This window comes from Anguilla anguilla, chromosome 3, assembly GCF_013347855.1.
Source record: "Anguilla anguilla isolate fAngAng1 chromosome 3, fAngAng1.pri, whole genome shotgun sequence".
Lineage (NCBI taxonomy): Eukaryota > Metazoa > Chordata > Actinopteri > Anguilliformes > Anguillidae > Anguilla > Anguilla anguilla.
The window spans coordinates 68,816,260-68,839,017 of NC_049203.1; the positions used below are offsets into that span (position 1 = coordinate 68,816,260).

Here is a 22,758-nt window from a genome sequence, read left to right on the forward strand (position 1 = left end):
CCCACCCCTCTCCCCATTGCCTCTCCTTTCATGCTGCTCCTTCAACCTGGGGCTGTACCCCACTGGTCCCGCCCCCCCCCTTCGGCACTTAACCCTTCGATCGCCACCCCGCAGCTCGCACCCCACGCAAGAACGTTCCGTGCTCGTCCTGTCCAGAAGATCACTGTTTTTTGATTTGGCTGTTACACAAGTTGCCCATTTACCATACAGTGATGGAAAATTCCTCTCCAGCTTACTTTTCCCAAGAGCAGCTCGATGCCTTTTCAGACAGTTGAGAGATATCCAACAATTTTCTCTTGAAAGTTAATGCAATTCAGCTCCTAAAATTCAGTGTTTGGCTTCCACTGGCTGGATTATTGAGAGGATGACACTCAATGTAATAATACTACAGAGCGCCGGTTGCAGTCTGCCGTGTGTGTATCGAAGGGTTAAGGGACACGTGGAAAGTTATTCTGGTGTTCCTGGGGGGGAAGGGTTAAAAACTGTTTAGAGGTTGTAAGTATTAAAGGCATTCAGACCACAGTGGGTTGTGTGGCGTGTTGAGCATGTTTCTGCAGTCAACTTTGGGGAATAATTTACCCACCCTTCCAGTGCGCTTGTACCCGATCCGGGCCACTGAGGGGGGGAATTGGCAGCACCTCACCCCCCCCCCCTCCACCTCCCCATACGTACCACGAGTCGTGAGAAATATGCCGACCGTGTCAAGCTCTCGGCCCCCAAGTCACCCAGTGTCCCACGATGGCTAATCCTACGTCAGCCTGGCTCGTCTCAAACGATGGCTTTCCCAGAATTCAAATGCGGGACATCCATAAATTGAGCAATGTACACTCTCCCCACACACAAAGTCCCTTGGATGTCCTTGAGCACTATGTCATTGTAGGGGAGTGTGGTGAATTCCTCCCCGTTGGCTCCAGACATGTGGAAAATGGAATGGGAGGGGGGGTAGGGGGTGGGGGGGGTTTGTAGAGAATGGAATGGGTGGGGAGGGAGTTTTGTAGAGGGGTTGGTGGTGCTATGGGAGACATGTTATCTAGCGCAGGCAGTGCAGGAAGTCACACCGGTGTCCTCAGTGCATACAAATCAGAACACAGGAACATACCAGCTCTCAGCACGTGTGCATCAGACATGTATGATTTTCCACCCGTAAAGCCCAAGTTCGTGTCTCCGGACGGTAGTCGCCATTTTGGCTCCACGGTCGCACGTAATGGATACGAAGCCCAGCTTCGGTCTGTGCGAGTGGCAGTGCTCTCCCTCCTGCTGTACCCCTCTGTACTGAACCCTGCTGGACTCGGGAGGGCCTGAGGCCCGCCGCAGGGTTTTCGGAATTAACCCTCGGCCAATCGCCGTGCTCGGAGGCGCAGGTCCATCCGGGACCACAGAGGAAGAAGTCAGTCCTCCGGCGGCTGCCTTTGAGGCGTGGCGCTCAGGAGCCGTGCTAGTCGGCCGACTCGCTGAATAATGCACTGAATTCCCGGTCGGGGACCCGAGCCAAGCAGCGATATTTTGGCAGATTGCTGTCCACAGCATGAGTGGGTGGGGGAGGGTGCGTCAGACCTGTTTTATTCAGCTCCTTTTTTTAGAGGGAAATCTGGCACCCGGTCTAAGCTGCTGTTGCATAGTTCAGTTGCATAAGTCGCACTGAATAGCATATTAAAAGGAGGTGGGGTGTTCAGCATCCAGTGATGACATTGGCTCCGCCGTGACCTGCAGTTTGATGTCGAAACAGGCCCTGACATTGTTATGTAGCAAACAGACACACGGAGTAGAAGTAACACGCACTCCTTTTACTGCTTGTGTAGTGCCTAGGAGACAGTGCCGTGAGCTGGACAGGGATCTTTATTGTGATGTCACAGGACAGCGTGAGACAGTTATGTGGACTGGACAGGTGTCTTCATTGTGATGTCACAGGACAGTGTGAGACAGTGATGTGGCCTGGACAGGTGTCTTCATTGTGATGTCACAGGACAGTGTGAGACAGTGATGTAGGGTGCCTGTCAGCAGGGGGTGCTGAAAGACTAAACCTGATTACCCCCGAGTAGGACACGCATTCATTGATAGACACCTCTGTGATTTTAGATGCACAGAAAGCGGTGCCTTCAAACCCTTTACCTGCCCAAAGATCATCCTTACTTGTGTTGCAATACTGCTTTTCAGCTTTCAAAAGAGAACTAGTTCCCTCAGATTTCTTTTGTGCGGGTGCATTAGCGTTCGCCTGGCCTCTGAAATGCATCACATCTCTTAGATTATGGTCAGAGTTGGCGGTGTTGCAGCACAGCACACGTGTCCGTACCCTCTGCACTTGATATTAGGACAAGGATTTCAGAGACAGTGTTCGAACGAAGGAACGGAGATGCAGTTTGTGCGTGACTTGCATAGCCTCCTGATTCTGTTGTTGGAGCCGCTCAGGAGAAAGCAGTCTGGTGTACAGGTAGCGTAGTGTGTTTGAGCGCACAGCTTAACTCTCTACTCACACAGTTTACGTCATGGTTGCCTTTCAGGCCTTGTTATGAGTAACCATGGAAACTCGGTATATCCGTCATACCCTTGCGGGAGCTCCCTCCCCCACAAGTCCCTGTTCACCCAATCCCGTGAGGTTTTTCACCAGTCAGTCAGAATAAACAAAGCAACTAGGCCACATTCAGTCTGGTTAGGTCTACATAAAGCCTGCATGTAGTGAAACCAAGGTTACACACTTGTATTTTTATTATTTTTTATTTTTTTCAGGCAAAATTGTTGTGCAAGTATGTATTTCCATTTTATGTGCGCATAGAATGGAAATATATGATATCAAATCTTGTGTGCCACGATTCCTCAGGCCCATACTAACTGTCCTTAATTTCTCTCCTACAGCAGTACTGCTTTGCCAGTCCTGGCTGCGATCTCTTATGAGCAGCAGCTCGTCCTGTGTAGGTTATGGTCAACGCAGTCTGAAGCGTGCGTTTCAGTGTTCTGTCAGGGCCCCTCTGCCCAGGCGCAGAGGGCGTGGTCAGGGGCCTCTGGTTACCTCCTTAGCAACAGCTAAACTCCGCCCACCCTCCCTCCTGGGTTCAGAGTTCAAGGAGCAGTGCAGCAAAAGAACTGACTTTTTCTTGTAGTAATTTGCAAACCTGCAAACTTTTTTTTGTCTCATAGTTAATTTTACAAATAAAACTTATACACTTTTTTTCAAGAATTAGAGAAATTGGAGTCTCATATCAGAGCTGTTTTTAGAAAAATCAGGCCACAGAAACCTTATAATAAAGTGGCACTTTGCTGTTCCTGGCGTGCAGCATTTTAAATGTTAAGCCCAAAGTTAAATGAATGTTCAAAATTCCAAATTCACTGCACCCAAGACCCCTTTACTGTCAGACAGGACCACTCTGTTTATCCCCGAAAGTCTGTCATACGGGACGTCCCGGTGCTTAGCCATCATACACCTCCCACATGGTAGCTTTTTGTGAAGGAGGTCATGCACTTAGCCCTGTTCCCACCTAGCGAGATCCCCTATAATGAGACATTTTAAGACTAGCTTTAAATTTAAAGACTCCCGTCTGTTAGTTATATTTTGAAATTTGGTCCCCTTGTAGTTAAGCAATATAACACCTGATCAGAGGCAAACTTAAATTTTTAAAGACTCCCGTCTGTTTAGCTCTTATAGTTAGAAATTTGGACATTTACATAAAAAAAAACAACTACTTTCTAGCAGTGGTTTGAATTCAAGGAGGATTTATTCCATGCCCCGATGAGTAAGTTGAGAGAAAGCAGGTGGTATGCTTTGTGTGTGAGTTCCAACCCTTTCCAAAGTGTTACTAATGGCAAAGAGATAATTTTCTAGGCTTCTTTTCTGCCGGTTGAAGCCTGACTGCAGAAGGACCCTGGCACTGAAAGTGTACGTATTCTGGAGAGAATCAGCCCAGGACCCCTGGACAGTGACGGCCATTCCCTCTCCTTACCTCCTTATCAGCCTCTGCCTATCACTAATTTGCCTGTTAGCTTTAGCCATGTCAGATATGCATTAAAAAGTGGATTTTGTTTTTTGGTTTGGTTTCTTTTTTTCTTTTTCTTTCCTAATTGCACCCTACGGGCTGCCCTGTGATTTTTACCGTAAGAGAGGAGAGAATGGAGCAGTAGAGTCTGTAATGGCAGCGAGAGTTGAGCGATGTTGGATAGCGTCAGGGCTAGCTGGCTGTATTGTGAGTGCTCTTGCTTGCTGTGTATTCTGACGCCGGGTTTCGCGGGGGTCCTGCTTGCCTGACTGTCCCGTGTCTTGTTGGTGCTCTCTCTCTCGCGCAGGGGGCAAAACGCCGGACCCCAAGCAGCCGGCCCGGACGTACATGGATGTGATGAGGGAGCAGCACCTCACCAAAGAGGAGGTACTTTACCCCCCCCCCCCCCTGCCTTTCCCAAATGCCTTGCCACTGTCTGTAATAGTGGTGTGAAAACGTGAGCTGCTGTGAATCATCACCGCTGATGGAACTGGCTGCCTCCATGGGCTCATGGCAGTCGAGCTGTGTGTGTGAGAGTGCATGTGTGAGTGTGTGTGCGGGCGTGTGTGTGTATGTCATTGATCTTGCCATTGTTAATTTATTTCCCTCATTTCAAACTCTGAGCCACTAATAGACTCCCAGGTCACAGGCAGGCTATGTGTGGCATGCGCTCGCGAGCGTGTGCCCTGCCTCCACCTCCCCCTCACCTCTGTGCCCTCACCCCCCTCGCCCCCCTCGCCCCCCCCCCCTGCAGAAAGAGATCCGGCAGCAGCTGGCGGAGAAGGCCAAAGCGGGGGAGCTGAAGGTGGTGAACGGCTCCGCTGCCTCCCAGGCGGCCGCCGCCGCCGCCGCCGCCAAGCGCAAGCGCCGCTGGGACCAGACCGCCGACCAGACGCCCACCAGCGGCACGCCCACCAGCGGCACGCCCAAGAAGGTCTCCAGCTGGGACCAGGCCGACGCCAGCGTCGAGGTGAGGGCCTATCGCGAGTGCCGGAGCGCTCTCAGGGGCGGGGATATGCTAATTAGCGCTCAAGGCCATTAGTGATGCTGATAGTTGATCGATTCTTTTTTTTTTTTTGTCATCGATTGGCCAGAGATTTCACTCACTTGGTGTGTCTCGGGTCTAAATCAGTTCCTGATAAGCAGGATTTCATAGTTCTTGTCCTAAGAAGTGTGTTTTGGAGCATAGTCTTTTCTTTAGAAGAGGGGAATATAGTGTTTGTAGTGAGACTCTGATGGATGTCACTGATAGTGGAGGTTTTCCCGCTCACCCTGTGTTGTCCCCGCCCCCCTAGACCCCAGGCCACACCCCAGGCCACACCCCCTCCAACAGTCGCTGGGACGAGACGCCCGGGCGGGCCAAGGGCAGCGAGACGCCGGGGGCCACGCCCAGCACGCGCATGTGGGAGCCGACGCCCAGCCACACGCCCGCGGGCGCCGCCACCCCGGGCCGCGGGGACACGCCCGGCCACGCCACGCCCGGCCACGGGGGAGCCACCTCCAGCGTGCGCAAGAACCGCTGGGACGAGACGCCCAAGACGGAGCGAGGTGAGGGACCTCGCCGTGAGGTCACGCAGCCGGGCGTTACCGCGGCAACGTTAACGGCTGCACAGACCCGCCTGTCTGCGTTCGCTTCCCTGCGGGTTCTGTTTTCATCCACGCTCTGATTAGAATGAAGGTGTTAATCCCATTCAGCTGTAGCAGCTTGCTGTTCTGACAGGCGTCAGTGACGTCACGTTCTTATCTGAACATTCTAATGCTGATGTCACAATCACTACTGATGACTGAAAGCAGAGTTCTGGAACACTGACTGTTGAAGAAAACATTCCAAAAAGCTGACTCTTCAGTGAATTGTATGTTAGACCATGATTCATTCCCAACTGCAATTCTTCATAGGAAATTAATTTCTCATAATAGCCGTTCCTTTATGATTTGTTTCTCTGTTGAAATACAAACTTTAAATTTCTTATTATAGCAATTTATTTGTTTCACATTTGATGTCAAAATTAAGTAATTTGTCAAGTCATTAATTTAATGTTTTACAGTTGAAGTTCAGTTGAGTTATAGGTCATATCCATTGTATTGTGTAAGCCATTGACTGAGCAGAATGGAACCATCTACATTAGCACTCAGTTTGGCAGGATCTAAAGCTCTAACCTGCCCCCCTCCACCTCTCGCCCCCCCTCAGAGACCCCGGGGCACGGCAGCGGCTGGGCTGAGACGCCCCGCACAGACAGGGGGGACGAGTCCGTGGGGGAGACCCCCACCCCCGGGGCCAGCAAGCGCAAGTCCCGCTGGGACGAGACCCCGGCCAGTCAGATGGGCTCGTCCACCCCTCTGCTCACCCCGGGGAAGACCCCCATCGGCACCCCCGCCATGAACATGGCCACGCCCACCCCAGGTAAGGCTGCCGCCGCTCGCACAAAGACGCGACGTACGCCGAGGCTGTGAAAATCTACTCCAGGGATACTCAAATCTGGCCGGTAGTGCTGCTGGTTTTCATTCTTCCCCCCTAATCAGGACTGATTTTAACCTGGGACACCAGGTGAGTCTAATCCCTGGCCAATCAGTGGCTTTAATAAGTCTGTTCACTCGGGTAGAAATGAAAACAGCAGAGCTACTGGCCTCAAGGGCCTGATTTGAGTATTACCGAGGCTAGGCTAGGCCCTTGAGGGGCCCCTCGAAGGCTAGGCTAGGCCCTTTAGGGGCCCCTCGAAGGCTAGGCTAGGCCCTTGAGGGGCCCCTCGAAGGCTAGGCTAGGCCCTTTAGGGGCCCCTCGAAGGCTAGGCTAGGCCCTTTAGGGGCCCCTCGAAGGCTAGGCTAGGCCCTTTAGGGGCCCCTCGAAGGCTAGGCTAGGCCCTTTAGGGGCCCCTCGAAGGCTAGGCTAGGCCCTTGAGGGGCCCCTCGAAGGCTAGGCTAGGCCCTTGAGGGGCCCCTCGAAGGCTAGGCTAGGCCCTTGAGGGGCCCCTCGAAGGCTAGGCTAGGCCCTTGAGGGGCCCCTCCTTGGCTGGAACAGGCCCCGCTCACGACCGTCTCTCGCCGTCCCCGCAGGTCACCTGATGAGCATGACGCCCGAGCAGCTGCAGGCCTGGCGCTGGGAGCGGGAAATCGACGAGCGGAACCGTCCGCTGACCGACGAGGAGCTGGACGCCATGTTCCCCGAGGGCTACAAGGTGCGGCTACCGTGACCGCGGTCTTTACTGCACGTTTTACCCGAGCCGCTTTAACCGCCTCCGCTGAACGCTGACCCCTCCCTCCCTCCCTCCTCCCCCAGGTGCTGCCCCCGCCCGCGGGATACGTGCCCATCCGCACCCCCGCCCGCAAGCTGACCGCCACCCCCACGCCCATCGGGGGCATGACCGGGTTCCACATGCAGACGGAGGACCGCACCATGAAGACCGTGAACGACCAGCCGTCCGGGAACCTGCCCTTCCTCAAGCCCGACGACATCCAGTACTTCGACAAGCTGCTGGTGAGGGGAGCTCGCGTCTGATTGGTCGCTCCCATGTGCGTGGGAAACAGAGCCTGGGTTTAGTTCCACTTAAATTCAGGGAATTTGAGGATTTAAGTAACGTAAAATGAGGAGAACAGGCCATTCAGCCCAACATTGCTCTGACTAAATTAGTGCTCGGATTACCTACAGACATCTAACACCGTATCAAGCCTGGTCTTGAAAATCCCTGGAGTTTCTGTCTCTACTACGTGACCTGGCAGGCTAATCCACACATTGACTACTGAATTCAGTTTTTGAATTGATTAATGACCCTGATGTTTCTATGGAGATTTTTCAAATAATAGCTTAGACTTTGAACTTTTCAAGTTTTTGAAATGAGGTCTGAACAAGTACTGACAAGAGTACTTTTTCATATGAAACCTGAACTGTGAATGAACATGCAAAACAAAAAGCAAAATAGTTTCACCTTTTGAGCTGCTTTTTCTCCTGCATTTGCCAGACATGCAAGGGTAGTGTAATTGGGGCTCTGCTGTAGCTGGTCTGACAGGGCTGTGCTGCAGCTGGTGTGACTGGGCTGTGCTGCAGCTGGTCTGACTGGGCTGTGCTGCAGCTGGTCTGACTGGGCAGTGCTGCAGCTGGTGTGACTGGGCTGTGCTGCAGCTGGTCTGACTGGGCAGTGCTGCAGCTGGTCTGACTGGGCAGTGCTGCAGCTGGTCTGACTGGGCTGTGCTGCAGCTGGTCTGACTGGGCTGTGCTGCAGCTGGTCTGACTGGGTTGTGCTGCAGCTGGTCTGACTGGGCTGTGCTGCAGCTGGTCTGACTGGGCTGTGCTGCAGCTGGTCTGACTGGGCTGTGCTGCAGCTGGTCTGACTGGGCTGTGCTGCAGCTGGTCTGACTGGGCTGTGCTGCAGGGGTTCTGACTGGGCTGTGCTGCAGCTGGTCTGACTGGGCTGTGCTGCAGCTGGTCTGACTGGGCTGTGCTGCCGGGGTTCTGACTGGGCTGTGCTGCAGCTGGTCTGACTGGGCTGTGCTGCCGGGGTTCTGACTGGGCTGTGCTGCAGCTGGTCTGACTGGGCTGTGCTGCCGGGGTTCTGACTGGGCTGTGCTGTTTTCAGGTGGAGGTGGACGAGTCCACTCTGAGCCCAGAGGAACAGAAGGAGCGCAAGATCATGAAACTGCTGCTGAAGATCAAGAACGGCACGCCCCCCATGAGGAAGGTGAGCTGCCACGCCCCCTTACTGTACCCCCCATCCCTGCCCTAAAACCCCTCCCCCCCACCACACCCCCATCCCTGCCCTAAAGCCCCTCCCCCCCACCACACCCCCATCCCTGCCCTAAAGCCCCTCCCTCCCCCCACCACACCCCCATCCCTGCCCTAAAGCCCCTCCCTCCCCCCCCACCACACCCCCCATCCCTGCCCTAAAGCCCCTAACCCCCCATCCCTGCCCTAAAGCCCCTCCCTCCCCCCACCACACCCCCATCCCTGCCCTAAAGCCCCTCCCACCACCACACCCCCCATCCCTGCCCTAAAGCCCCTCCCTCCCCCCACCACACCCCCCATCCCTGCCCTAAAGCCCCTCCCTCCACCACACCCCCCATTCCTGCCCTAATGCCACTCCCTCCCCCCACCACACCCTCTGTCCCTGCCCTAATACCCCTCCCTCCCCTCCACCACACCCCCCATCCCTGCCCTAAAGCCCCTCCCTCCGCAATGTGATTATTGGTCTATACTATTCCTCAGTCCCCTTGGCAGGCTTAACCTCTCCACCTCTCCTCCTTTCTCTCTCTCTCCCCCCCCTCCCCAGGCTGCTCTGCGTCAGATCACAGATAAAGCCCGTGAGTTTGGGGCAGGTCCCCTCTTCAACCAGATCCTGCCCCTGCTCATGTCCCCCACGCTGGAGGACCAGGAGCGCCATCTGCTGGTCAAAGTCATCGACCGCATCCTCTACAAGCTGGACGACCTGGTCCGACCCTACGTGCACAAGGTGGGCCTTTCTACCTGACCGACAGCATGTTGAAGTGGCTTCATTTGGTGTGTGTGGTTTGGTGGATGAAGGCTAAGTGCGTTTGCGTGGTGTTTGGTGCGTGTGTGCCTGTCTGTGTGTGTGCATGGTGTGTGGTGCCCGTGTATGTGTTGTGCGTGCGTGTGTGTGTGTTTCTAACCGCTGGTTTGTTGCGGGCTCTTGCAGATCCTGGTCGTGATCGAGCCCTTGCTGATTGATGAGGATTACTACGCCAGAGTGGAGGGCAGGGAGATCATCTCTAACCTGGCCAAGGTAAGCTGCCACTTCCCCACCGCTGTTTACCCCTCACCTCCATATACATAAACCCAGAAGTGGAGTTTTCCATTTCTGCAGAATGCGTTTTGGCTGGAATGGGAATTGAAGCCTTTTTGGCTCTGAAATACTCCAGTCATATTGTACTTTGCCTATGCATGATCTGTTCTGTAGTCAACCTAAAAATAACACGTTGGTAAACCAGGACCCCCTGCCTGTGTGGGTTTCCTCCGGGTACTCCGGTTTCCTCCCGCGTTCCAAAGACATGCAGAGTCTAAATTACCCACTGGTATGAGTGTGTGAGTGAGTGAACCCTAACCACCCCCCCCCCCCCCCCCAAGAACCTGACCTGGGTATAAGTGGGTTAGGTGATGGATGGATGGATGGTAAAGCAGGAAGAGTTTGTATGAGTGTATTTGCCGTGGCTGTGGGATTGTGGGTAACTCCTGGCCCCTCCGCCTCGCAGGCTGCCGGCCTGGCCACCATGATCTCCACCATGAGGCCCGACATCGACAACATGGACGAGTACGTGAGGAACACCACGGCCCGCGCCTTCGCCGTGGTGGCGTCCGCGCTGGGCATCCCCTCGCTGCTGCCCTTCCTCAAGGCCGTCTGCAAGAGCAAGAAGTCCTGGCAGGCGCGCCACACCGGCATCAAGATCGTGCAGCAGATCGCCATACTCATGGGCTGCGCCATCCTGCCCCACCTGCGCAGCCTGGTGGAGATCATCGAGCACGGTCAGCGCCCTGCCCGACGCGCTCTCACCGTTTAAACGCACTGAGCTGTTCCCCTGTGCTCTCCCTTCCCTAGAATCATTTCTATTTTGTGTTTTTTAGTCCTGGGTCGCAGTCGCCTGTTCAGTGACGCAATGTGTGACTTGGTCTTTGATAAATGATTCATGGAAAGAGTTAGAGTGAATTCCTCATTTTATCTTACTTCAGTATTTCTGTGATGGTAAATTTATAATGGCAGGTGCTGTAGGAATGGGCTGGTTTGTTAGCGGGTGTAGCGTTGCGCTGGGCTGGTTAGCTAGCGGACGTAGCGTTGGGCTGGTTTGTTAGCGGGTGTAGCGTTGGGCTGGGCTGGTTAGCTAGCGGGTGTAGCGTTGGGCTGGGCTGGTTAGTTAGCGGACGTAGCATTGGGCTGGGTTGGTTGGTTAGCGGGTGTAGTGTTGCGCTGGGCTGGTTAGCTAGCGGACGTAGCGTTGGGCTGGGCTGGTTAGTTAGCGGGTATAGTGTTGCGCTGGGCTGGTTAGTTAGCGGACGTAGCGTTGGGCTGGGCTGGTTAGTTAGCGGGTATAGTGTTGCGCTGGGCTGGTTAGCTAGCGGACGTAGCGTTGGCCTGGGTTGGTTGGTTAGCGGGTATAGTGTTGCGCTGGGCTGGGTTGGTTGGTTAGCGGGTATAGCGTTGCTCTGTGCTGACCCCTCTCTCCTCTCTCACCCCCAGGTCTGGTGGACGAGCAGCAGAAGGTGCGCACCATCAGTGCCCTGGCCATCGCTGCCCTGGCTGAGGCGGCCACGCCCTACGGTATCGAGTCCTTCGACTCCGTGCTCAAGCCCCTGTGGAAGGGCATCCGGCAGCACAGGGGAAAGGTCAGCAGCAGGACCCCTTTAACCCTAAACACACACACGCAACCACATACTCGCCCTCTCTCACATACGTGCACACATGCACACACGCACACCTCTGACTCTCACTAATCTGTTTTTCCCCCCACAGGGTCTGGCAGCCTTCCTGAAGGCCATTGGCTACTTGATCCCCCTGATGGACGCTGAGTACGCCAATTACTACACCAGGGAGGTGATGCTGATCCTCATCCGAGAGTTCCAGTCTCCTGATGAGGAGATGAAGAAGATCGTGCTCAAGGTGAGGGCTGGGGAAGGGCTGCTTTCCTCTCTCGTCTTTCTTAGTCTGTTCATCTTTTCACGCTGGCAGAACCACACAGGTTCCTTATTCCCGGTCCCAAGTATGGAAGTGAAGCGGTTTAAATCAACACTGATCTGCTCTAACATCCCTGGGTAGTTGGTAATTTGGCAGTTATTGCCTGGCGCAGTATTAGGTGTGACCACACTCGACAACAATAGCTGTTATAGCTCCATCTTTCCTCTCCGCTGGAGTCCACCCTCCTCTATAATGGTTTTGGGGGGCTTATTGCGGATTGTGGTTTGGGTGCTTGTACCCCCTCTGGTTTGGTATCTTCACTGAGAAGCTACCCGGAGGTCACGTGACCCTTGTTTCGGCCTGTACTGACCCCCCCTCCCCTCGTCCCTCCCCAGGTGGTGAAGCAGTGCTGCGGGACCGATGGTGTGGAGGCCAACTACATCAAGACCGAGATCCTGCCCCCCTTCTTCAAGCACTTCTGGCAGCACCGGATGGCTCTGGACCGCCGGAACTACAGACAGGTGAGCTGACCTTTGACCCCTGCTGTGCCCTTTGGGCTGTGGTCCGTGTGTGAGCTTCTCGGCAGAGTCCTCCAGTCAGGCTGAAGCTCCGTATGAAGCTGTTCTATGATCACTTGCATACATTGGTTCAGTATGTGACCACCTGCCTGAATGTTGGCTTTTAAGTCCCTGTGCACACAAACATCTTCTAATGTAAATAACCAGCATGCAATACAAGTAAGCCAAAACAAAACTGATCAAATGCCCTGATCCAACGCAACATATTATATTGCTGTATGAAAATTCTTCCTGCTATTTGCGAAAGTTGTGTAAGTTGCTCTGTATAAGAGCGTCTGCTAAATGCCTAGATAATTCTGGGTTGGGCGCCCCCTGTAGAAGCTGTTCTGTAGCGTCCCGGTTGGGTAAAGCCACCGCTGTGGTGTGTCGGTGTAACTTCATGGCGGTACGTTCCTCGCCCCTGCAGCTGGTGGACACCACGGTGGAGCTGGCCAATAAGGTGGGGGCGGCGGAGATCATCTCGCGCATCGTGGACGACCTGAAGGACGAGGCGGAGCAGTACCGTAAGATGGTGATGGAGACCATCGAGAAGATCATGGGCAACCTGGGCGCGGCCGACATCGACCACAAGCTGGAGGAGCAGCTGATCGACGGCATCCTGTACGCCTTCCAGGAGCAGACCACAGAGGTGGGTCGGAGCGCGGGTACCGCCCGGGTAACACAGTGGGTCAGAGCATGGGTACCGCCCGGCTAATGCTCTGGGATAGAGCATGGGTACCACCCGGGTAATGCTCTGGGTCAGAGTGTGGGTTTTTTTGTGCAATAGTGCAAAACAAGTGTATATTCCTTCGCCTAAGCAACTTTTACACTACACTTGGATCAGTGAAGTCATGTTGGATTTTCTGAGTGAATATTTCCCTAACGTCTGCTCTGCCTCCCCCAAAACCCCCCCCCCCCTCTGTACAGGACTCTGTGATGCTGAACGGTTTCGGGACGGTGGTCAACGCCCTGGGGAAGCGGGTCAAGCCCTACCTGCCGCAGATCTGCGGTACCGTCCTGTGGCGTCTCAACAACAAGTCCGCCAAAGTGCGCCAGCAGGCGGCCGACCTGATCTCGCGCACCGCCGTGGTGATGAAGACCTGCCAGGAGGTGAGCCGCCGCCGCCGCCGCCGCCGCTCGCTCTGACCAATCACACGCCTCGCATTCTCAGTTTCTTTATGTAGGGCAGCAGGGTGGCATCATGGGTATGACACTGCCATTGCACACCCTTGAGCCTGGGACTTAACCTGAATTTCTTCAGTGTGTATTCAGTTCTATTAAATGGGTACTGTGGAGGGAAAAAAAAAAATTTATTTAAATGCAAATGAAGTTGTGCAAGTCTGCTAAAAGCCTGTAATGTAACTGCTGAAAATGATTATTTTCTGGAGAGAACTGGATTTGCTTGATGTTGAAGGATTAGAGTGCAGGTTGTTGGCCTCCTTTGCTACTGTATGATTCATATGGGGATGTGTGTATGAGGAGATGTTTTGCCCATAAAAAACACGATTTTTCCGCCTCCTTGCTGAAACGCTGCTGCTCTCTCTCGCCACCTGCAGGAGAAGCTGATGGGGCATTTGGGTGTGGTGTTGTATGAGTACCTGGGAGAGGAGTACCCTGAAGTTCTGGGGAGCATCCTAGGAGCCCTGAAGGCCATCGTCAACGTCATCGGTACGGCATTCCTCTGCTTCACACAAACCAGCATTCACCCAGACCTATCCCAGCATTCCCTCATACCAAATTCATTCAGACCTGTCCATACCTCAGAATCCCAGGAGTCAGGAGTGCTTTCTGTCAAAAGCAGCTCTCTGATTGGCTCAGATCATTAATAGGGTGTCTGAGTCAGTAGTTCCGAAGCCCTACTTATCCATCACTGATGGTTTTTCTCATGTACACACCAGTGCGGCAGCAGCAGCAGCTGATTGGTTCTGCCCCTTCTTTAGCCTGAATGCTGATTGGTCCCTGTGTGGTTTTTTGCAGGCATGCACAAGATGACCCCGCCCATCAAGGACCTGCTGCCGCGTCTGACGCCCATCCTGAAGAACAGGCACGAGAAGGTGCAGGAGAACTGCATCGACCTGGTGGGCAGGATCGCCGACAGGTCAGTGAGCGGGGCCGAGAGTGTGGGGGGGGGGGTCCTCATACTGAATGGGTGTTAAACGCATGCGTTTCCTGTGCAGGGGGTGGAGTATGGGGGGGTGTGAAACGCGTGTGTTTTCAGGTGGAGTATGTGGGGGTGTTAACCGTGTCTGTTTTTCGTGCAGGGGGGCGGAGTACGTGTCGGCCCGGGAGTGGATGAGGATCTGCTTCGAGCTGCTGGAGCTGCTGAAGGCTCACAAGAAGGCCATTCGCCGAGCCACCGTCAACACCTTCGGCTACATCGCCAAGGCCATCGGGTCAGCGCCCGGCCCACAATGCTTCACTCTGTGCACATGCCACAATATATACAGCCGGGGTGTCCAATCTTTTCTGAAAAGCACTGGTGTGGGTGCATCACCAAGCCTTTTGTTTTGTCACTGAGCACTAAGGCACCTGATTCTCCTTATCAAGGTTTTGATTGAAGACCACACTTAGTCAGTTAGTTGTAATGTTGGGCTAAAACCCACAGTGGCCCATTTCGTATAAGATTGAGCTCCCTGATATAAGTGATTGCAGTGCTTTGCAAATGTAATTCATTTTTAATTTTCCACCCTCTCCATTGCTTAATGTGATTTTAAGCAGGACATTTACCGTGATGTTAAGCGTGTTGGTGGTGTATTAACGCCCCCCTCCCCCCCCTCTCGGACAGGCCCCATGACGTGCTGGCCACGCTGCTGAACAACCTGAAGGTGCAGGAGCGGCAGAACCGCGTGTGCACCACGGTGGCCATCGCCATCGTGGCCGAGACCTGCTCGCCGTTCACCGTGCTGCCGGCGCTGATGAACGAGTACCGGGTGCCCGAGCTGAACGTGCAGAACGGCGTGCTCAAGTCCCTCTCCTTCCTGTTCGAGTACATCGGCGAGATGGGCAAGGACTACATCTACGCCGTCACGCCGCTGCTGGAGGACGCGCTCATGGACAGGTGAGCCCGCGCCTGCGCCCCCGTACGACAGGGTCACGCGGCGGGAACTCTTAACCAGAGCGAGTAACGGGTGGAGGCCATCAGTGTTGGTCTCAGGGGTGGAGAACATCGGTGTTGGTCTCGGGTGTGGAGGCCATCAGTGTTGGTCTCAGGGGTGGAGAACATCGGTGTTGGTCTCAGGGGTGGAGAACATCGGTGTTGGTCTCAGGGGTGGAGAACATCGGTGTTGGTCTCAGGGGTGGAGAACATCGGTGTTGGTCTCAGGGGTGAAGAACATTGGTGTTGGTCTCGGGTGAAGAACATTGGTGTTGGTCTCGGGTGAAGAACATCGGTGTTGGTCTCAGGGGTGAAGAACATCGGTGTTAGTCTTAGGACCCATTTATAATCAATTAGTGTCATGTCAACCTAAGAAAACAGCAGTTTGTACTGTAACTAGAAGTACTACTAGATAAATAACCTGTAACAGCTAGAACTGTAACATTATCCATAAGGAAATCCAAAGAAAGGGGAAAAGAGGTTATCTAAGGGGGGTTCAGAGTTCTGGGGTACCATGTTGGCACCCTTACCCGTCCCCCCACACACGTCCTAACCACCCCGCTCTGCCCCCCCCCCCCCCTTTCCTCAGGGACCTGGTGCACCGGCAGACGGCCAGCGCGGTGGTGCAGCACATGTCCCTGGGCGTGTACGGCTTCGGGTGCGAGGACTCGCTCAACCACCTGCTGAACTACGTGTGGCCCAACGTGTTCGAGACCTCGCCCCACGTCATCCAGGCCGTCATGGGGGCGCTGGAGGGGCTCCGCGTGGCCATCGGGCCCTGCCGAATGCTGCAGTACTGCCTACAGGTAACCCCCCCCCCCCCCCCCCCCGTCCCCCGTCCCGCCCGCTGCATAGCTGGAGCAGCTCTGCTCTCATACTGGGGTTTGGGTTAGTCAGCATTGTGGGTGGACTGATACGGGATCATCTGTATACTTGCATACTGTCAGTTTATTTTCGTTCCTTTATTGAATATGAATGACAGTTTTATCTTTGTGGAAATATAATTTAATATTGGGTGCAATATTGGTTGAAGTGGAGTTGGGTAAAAGAGTGGGGGTCCACATGTTTATATTTGAGGAATGGCTGCACCACTGTGTTCATGGAGTGTGTTTAGGTTTCTTTTGGGTTTATAGGTTGCGTGCATGTGTGTGATATATATATAGTTCCCCCGGTGGTAACTGGGTTAACTGAAGCTGTGGCAGAAAGGTGTTGTGGAGTGCTGTTTCGATGACTATCACCCCGTTCTCTGGCGCAGGGTCTGTTCCACCCGGCGCGGAAGGTGCGGGACGTGTACTGGAAGATCTACAACTCCATCTACATCGGGTCCCAGGACGCCCTGATCGCCCACTACCCCCACGTCTACAACGACGAAAAGAACCCCTTCATCCGCTACGAGCTGGAGTACTTCCTGTGAACACAAACCCCCCTCCCCGCTGTTCCCTTTCCATTCCACAGAAGCCCCGCCCACTCTTCCGCGCACACTTATTTTACTGTCCACCTCGTCATTGGCTGCACCTTTCTCAGCTCCGCCCCCCCCCCGTTCTCTGTCCCTCCCCCCCCTTTTGGACGTTACTTGTTTTTTATCGTTTAGTTGTGTGTGTGTGTGTCTGGTAGTGGATGACCAGTCAGCCACAGTGGCACCAAAAAAAAATGAATCATTTTTAATAAAAGAGAAAAAAAGGAAAAAAAAAAGAAAGATAAATGGAACAACGTAGATCCCGTAGGTGAATTTTTTTTTTCTTTCTCCCTTTGTGAGAAATCGCAGCAGAGCGTTAGCCGCAGTGCTAAGGAAAAGCTTCTATCAGAAGGATTCTGGGTAAACTTTAATATTAATCGTCATGGTTTCCTCGTAGTGGCACTTCAGCGCCTCTCTGCTGGGGCTTATTCTCCATTTTTGATCTTGCGAAGTGTTTCCTTACTTGACAGAATAAACACTTGTGTACAATACTTTCCGGTCCCGCTCTCATTTCCATGGGGAATTCGACCCAAAATGTGTTTTAAAATGGCCGATCGTGTCCCAGTCTCTCCTCTTAAATGGGACTGTGTGGCTTATGAAGTCTGTGGCCTGTCACTCACTGAGGATTTTCATTGGTTCTCGAAAAACCTTCAAAATAGCAGAGTTTTTAAATTAAGATTTTTAAAAAAAAATGTACATTTGAGATTGCTTAAAGTGCTCGATTTTCTTTTGCTTTAGACATTTTATTAAATGCTTTTTCTGAAATATGTATATGTATATACACACACACACGTACACACACTATCTCCAGTAATAAAAGAGTAAAATTTCATGACATCAATTTTCCAAAGCATGCAGTCTCTGACAAACGGTATTCTGTGTGCCAACATAATTAATTAACCACAAAAAAGAAAACTTCCATGAGAAGATCATGCATTTTCCTTTTTTAATAAAGTTTTGCACAACTGGTGTTCCAACATTCCGTAGCCGACTCGAATTCCAGCTTGTCCTCTCTGGGTGAGTCGGCTTGAACCACATCATAACCTCAGGTTTGTCTTGCTGTGGGATATTTATCTCTCTTAAAAGCAAAAACCTACAACTAATTTCAAATGACAAATGAGTTTCAGATAGTTAAACATGCTCAAGGCATTTTTTTTTTTGTTGGGTGAACTGTTTGCACCTGTCAAACATTCCAAGTTCCGAGGCCTATGATTAGAATCTCTGTGATTACCACTTCCTGTCTGCCTGGGCTGTTGTGGAAAAACAAGTGAACAAGCATTGCACATCTCTGGGTCCTCAGTATAAAGGTATAGTAGTTTCAGAGATAAGCTGGCACAAACTGGCTTTTCTAGGAATAGGGGTGCTTGTCACAACAAAAAATCCAGATTGTTGTCCCATGTTAAGGAGGACAGCAACTCTCAAGAATGGACTATTAACATTGTATTTTGAAATATGCTCACTTACTGTTACAAACTGACCCGTTTCAATGTATTGCCTCGTCAGCAACGATGTGGTAAAATCTTTTTTTTGATAAGACTATGTTGAACTGCGTCAGTTCGTAACAAAGTGAGCATATTTAGGTAGTGTTGCAGTCCCTTCTTGAGAGTCTCTGTCCTCGATAAGTGGTAACAACGTGTAATAAAGGTATTGTATTTGCAAAAGAAGGCAGACTCCACCGTCGCCAGTGAAATTGACGAAGATAAGCCGCTAGCTGCGCATGTAAGGCTACGGTAAGCGACCTCGATTAAAAGTGCCGTTGCAGATTCCCGCGAGAGAGACGTGTGTGCGCGTGCGTCTGGTAGCCACCGGAGACCAGAGGAAAGGCGCTGTGATCTCGCGTATTGTTTTTTTATCGCTTCCTGCTTCCCTGCCGAGACAAAACAAGGCGAAGAGAGAACGGAAAAACAAACGGGTGTCCTCTCGCTGTGCAGCGGCGAGTGCGGGCTCTTTGTTGTGCGTCTGGATGAGGGCGATGGGGGTGATCTGTTTTCCAGGCCTTGGGGGGGGGGGGGGGGCGTGTTTGGACTGGGCCCGGCGGGGTGTAGCTAGCTGTTAGGTCCCACAAGACCAAACAGCATCTCGCTATACTCAACCTCGCGACCCACTCTGTTTTTGTGCTTCTTTTTTTTTTTTTCTTGTACCGCCAGAGGTGACCTTCAGAAATTGTGTTGCATGAGCTGGTGAGCTGGCTGCATTGTCACAGTCCGGATGAGTTTTCAGTTTTTGCTTCATCCTGAATTTTAATGTTACATGTGAAGAGTTGAGAAACGCTAGCTTTCAAGATGTGGTGGCGTCTCCGGGACTTCTCTGGACAAAGATAATTTTCAATTATTTTATCGGGATTTTAATGACTACTGCTTTCAATATACCGCCTTTCAACACAGTATCAGGCCACTTCACGGTGAAAGGCAGAATCTTACTTCAGCCCCTGCCAAAGTGTAGCGCCCACCTGGGTGACGAAGGGGGCGTATTTTGTGCTAAAACGCCCACCACACTGTAGCCGAACGGTCACCTTGACCGACGGTTTCTGTCAAACCGGAAAAACGGCCCGAAGCCCACATGGTGAACATGGCCCAGTTTGGGGTGTGTGTGTGTGTGTGTGTTTGGGGAGTAAGTGTGTGTGTGTGTGTGTGTACATGTGTTTGGGGTGTGTGTGTGTGAACTTGTAATACTATCTTTGCGGGGACCAAATGTCCCCACAACGATAGAAAGATGAGGAAAATTATGCTTTGTGGGGACCTTTTGCTGGTCCCCACAAGGTCAAGAGGCTGTTTTATGGTTAGGGTTACAATTACGTTAAGGTTAGGGTTAGAGGTTACGGAATGAATGTAGTCAATGGGAATCCCCACAAGGATAGCAGTACAGGACTGTGTGTGTGTGGTGTTTGTGGGGGATGTGTGTGTGTGTTTGGGGAGTGTGTGTGTGTGTGTGTGTGTGTGGGTGCATATATTTGGGGGGTGTGTGTGTGTACATGTGTTTGGGGGGTATGTGTGTTTTAGGGGTAGCCTGTAAGGGCCGCTGGATTTCTGCAGTCAAGAAGCCCTGGAAGACACTGCCAGCCATATTCTTTGGGCCCTGGTGAGTGACTCAACAAGCGCAGGAAGGGAAGTTACCCCAGTGCTGAGACGGTCGACGCCGCCTTTCTCCTTCCTGCCGTGGGCCGAGGCGGCAAGACGCCTACGCCGCGCGAATCAGCGAAACGACGCAGCCCAGAGCAGACTGGCGCGACTGAGCGTGCCCGGCCGCGCCCGTTCTCCCGCCTACCACCACCCCCGCCCCCACCCCACGCCCACCCGGACCGTGGAAACCGGGCCGTCTTTAAGGGTCCGTTAAATCCGATTTTGCGCTGATCAGCGTAAAGCCTCGTGCGCATTGACCCAGTTTTCTGTGGGCCTGGCGATCCTCGCTTTGAGTTAACCGCGAGCATTTCTCTCTGATTATCAGCCGACGGAGAATCCTTTCTTTATGCTGGCAGTGATAGCTGGGTCTGTGTCTGAGCACTGCGATGGACGTTTGTGGAGGGCCTTGTCCTTAAACTGAATGACAATTTCAGTTTTGTTTGGGAATGCTCATTTGAGCATCCTGGGACAATACAAAAGGACCCTCCTCGGGTTCTCTTGTTTTGTTTTTTCCCCTCGTGATTCATTGTTGAGCTCGTTGAAATCGGCAGTCTAGTAAGAGGAGCAGCTTGAGTAGCCGAGACAAACCAGCCTAATGATGTCACAACCAAGCTTGTTCCAAGATGACCGTACTACAAGGAAGATATAAAGGCTCTGGAAAAGGTACACAGAAGGGCAACCAGATTGGTTCCTGGTATGACAGATTAAAGTTATGAGGAAAGATTTAGGATGCTTAATCTCTTCAAGCTTAGCAAAGGAGATTTAGAGTTGATTTGACTGAGGCTTTTAAATTCATAAAAGGATCAACAAAGTGAACTACAAGAGATTCTTCAGGTTGAGTTCTGTTAGTAGAATGAGAGGACAAATGGAAATTGGCAAAAGGGAAATTCTGAAGATATTAGAAAGTTTTTTTTTTCCCCACACAGAGAGTAGTCACTGCATGTAATAGCTTGCTACGTCATGTAGTAGAGGTAGAAACTCAGGGGGTTTTCAAGAACAGGTGCTGTATACTATCTAGTTTGTAGGCAACCTGAGCACTAGGTACACTTTAGTGCTAGGAAAATGACGAGCATTGTTGGGCCGAATTACCTGTTCTCGTAAGTGTTAAACAAAGTGAACTTCATTTTTCTAGCAAATGCGAGTCAATTTCAGATTTGTATGCAGGGCCATATCTTGTCTAAGGTAAAAAAAAAAAAATGTAAAACTTCACGTCTTCTTTAAAATCTGTCCCCAAAAGAGGAAGTGTGCTCGTACAGGAAGTGGGTACCTCACAGCCCACGTTGGGCACTCACCAGAACATGGGTAGCCCTGAAACTGTTGAAGGAGGGACAGCTGAGAATTGAGGATTTGAGAGTTTTTCACGCCAGGCTTTCACACAGGAAGTTACACACTTGGGGGCTTTGACACGAATGTCTGTGTAACGCAGGGCTGCCCAGCCCTGTTCCTGGAGATCTACTGTCCTGTAGGTTTTCACTCCAACCCTAAAAATGCACACTTCATTCAACAGCTAGAGCAGGGCTGCCCAACCCTGTTCCTGGAGATTTATCATCCTGTAGGTTTTCTCTCCAACCCTGACAAAGCACACTTAATTCAACAGCTATAGCAGGGCTGCCCAACCCTGTTCCTGGAGATCCACCATCTTGTAGATTTACACTCCAACCCTAAAAAAGCACACTTAATTCAACAGTTAGATCACGCCTGTCCAACCCTGTTCCTGGAGATGTATCATCCTGTAGGTTTTAACTCCACCCCTAAAAAAGCACACTTAATTCAACAGCTAGAGCAGGGCTGCCCAACCCTGTTCCTGGAGATTTATCATCCTGTAGGTTTTCACTCCAACCCTAACAAAGCACTTCTCATTCAGCAGCTAGAGATCTCCTTGAGTTGCTAATTAGTATAATGAGGTGTGCCAAATCAGGGCTGAAATGAAAACCAACAGGATGGTAGATCTTCAGGAGCAGGGTTGGGAAGCCCTACAGCCATCTGATGCTGTTTGAGAGTCAGTGTCAATAATCCATTACATTACAGGCATTTAGCAGACGCTCTTATCCAGAGCGACTTACACAACATAGCATTTTACATTGTATCCATTTATACAGCTGGATATATACTGAAGCAATTACGGTTAAGTACCTTGTTCAAGGGTACAACGGCAGTGTCCTTACCCGGGAATCGAAACTGCAACCTTTCGGTTACAAGCCCAGTTCCTTACCCACTGTGCTACACTCCGTCCAAAAAATCCAAAAAAAGAGGGCTGGTTTTATTTTAATTAATTCCCCTCTAATTCCCCTCTAATTGTCCTGGACTTTCTACCCTCCATGTTTCTCACTTTCTGAAATAATGCTGCAGTAAAAACCTCTCCCTCACTCCTCACATTCAGGCTGTAGTACTTGATCTCTGATTAGCCGCTGTTCACGCGTGCAGTTACACCTCCGTAGTTCCGCAAGACAGAAGTGCACTGCAGCTGAGGCTTCCTGTTTTCTAGCTCAAAACACAATAACCTCAGGAATGCTGCAGTCTGTCTGAGTTCCCTGGTCCCATGACTGCATCTGCACGCATGAAACGAAACTGCTGACGGTGCAAAAATATGTCTGTGAGAAGACTGTCTGTCATTGTGTCAAGCAGGGCGAGAAAGGCCAACAGTGACGCTAAATACCCTGCCCTCGTATCACTTTAAAACAATGAGGACGTCCACACAGCACGTTAAAACAATGAGGAACTAGAGAGTAATTTACAACTCAATCATTCCATTCGCTTTCAAATGAGGGAGGTAGGAATGTCGTATATGCTGTTGTGGCATCCTCCTAGACAACAAAGATTAGAAAAGGTGTCGGAAATGGTGTCAATTCAGTTGACGTACCGTAGTAGGACCCACCTGTCTTGTATGTCAGAACCGCGTTGACGGTGTTATTCGCCCCAGTGGCCGCAAGAGGGCGTGAATGCGAGGGCGCTCTGGG

The 22,758-nt window shown here is 52.0% G+C and overlaps 1 protein-coding gene across 9 annotated transcripts in view; it reads left to right on the forward strand.

The window, feature by feature from the left end:
• Positions 1–17,173, forward strand: part of sf3b1 (splicing factor 3b, subunit 1) — a 46,397-nt gene extending 29,224 nt beyond the window's left edge. The window contains exons 1-23 of one of the 9 annotated variants that reach the window (XM_035409121.1): positions 5–2,906; positions 3,815–3,868; positions 4,273–4,352; positions 4,720–4,935; positions 5,261–5,513; positions 6,154–6,366; positions 7,017–7,138; positions 7,240–7,437; positions 8,534–8,635; positions 9,224–9,403; positions 9,608–9,694; positions 10,161–10,431; positions 11,141–11,286; positions 11,414–11,560; positions 11,971–12,096; positions 12,560–12,781; positions 13,060–13,242; positions 13,689–13,800; positions 14,110–14,230; positions 14,394–14,525; positions 14,918–15,190; positions 15,816–16,032; positions 16,482–16,640. In XM_035409121.1, the coding sequence (XP_035265012.1) occupies positions 4,314–4,352; positions 4,720–4,935; positions 5,261–5,513; positions 6,154–6,366; positions 7,017–7,138; positions 7,240–7,437; positions 8,534–8,635; positions 9,224–9,403; positions 9,608–9,694; positions 10,161–10,431; positions 11,141–11,286; positions 11,414–11,560; positions 11,971–12,096; positions 12,560–12,781; positions 13,060–13,242; positions 13,689–13,800; positions 14,110–14,230; positions 14,394–14,525; positions 14,918–15,190; positions 15,816–16,032; positions 16,482–16,640 (3,519 nt within the window). In that variant the 5' untranslated portion in view covers positions 5–2,906; positions 3,815–3,868; positions 4,273–4,313. Of the gene's footprint in view, positions 1–4; positions 3,660–3,814; positions 4,200–4,272; positions 4,353–4,719; positions 4,936–5,260; positions 5,514–6,153; positions 6,367–7,016; positions 7,139–7,239; positions 7,438–8,533; positions 8,636–9,223; positions 9,404–9,607; positions 9,695–10,160; positions 10,432–11,140; positions 11,287–11,413; positions 11,561–11,970; positions 12,097–12,559; positions 12,782–13,059; positions 13,243–13,688; positions 13,801–14,109; positions 14,231–14,393; positions 14,526–14,917; positions 15,191–15,815; positions 16,033–16,481 lie in introns of those variants that run through there. The other 8 variants (XM_035409122.1, XM_035409117.1, XM_035409118.1 and 5 more) reach the window with 8 other exon arrangements.
• Positions 17,174–22,758: the final 5,585 nt, after the last annotated feature.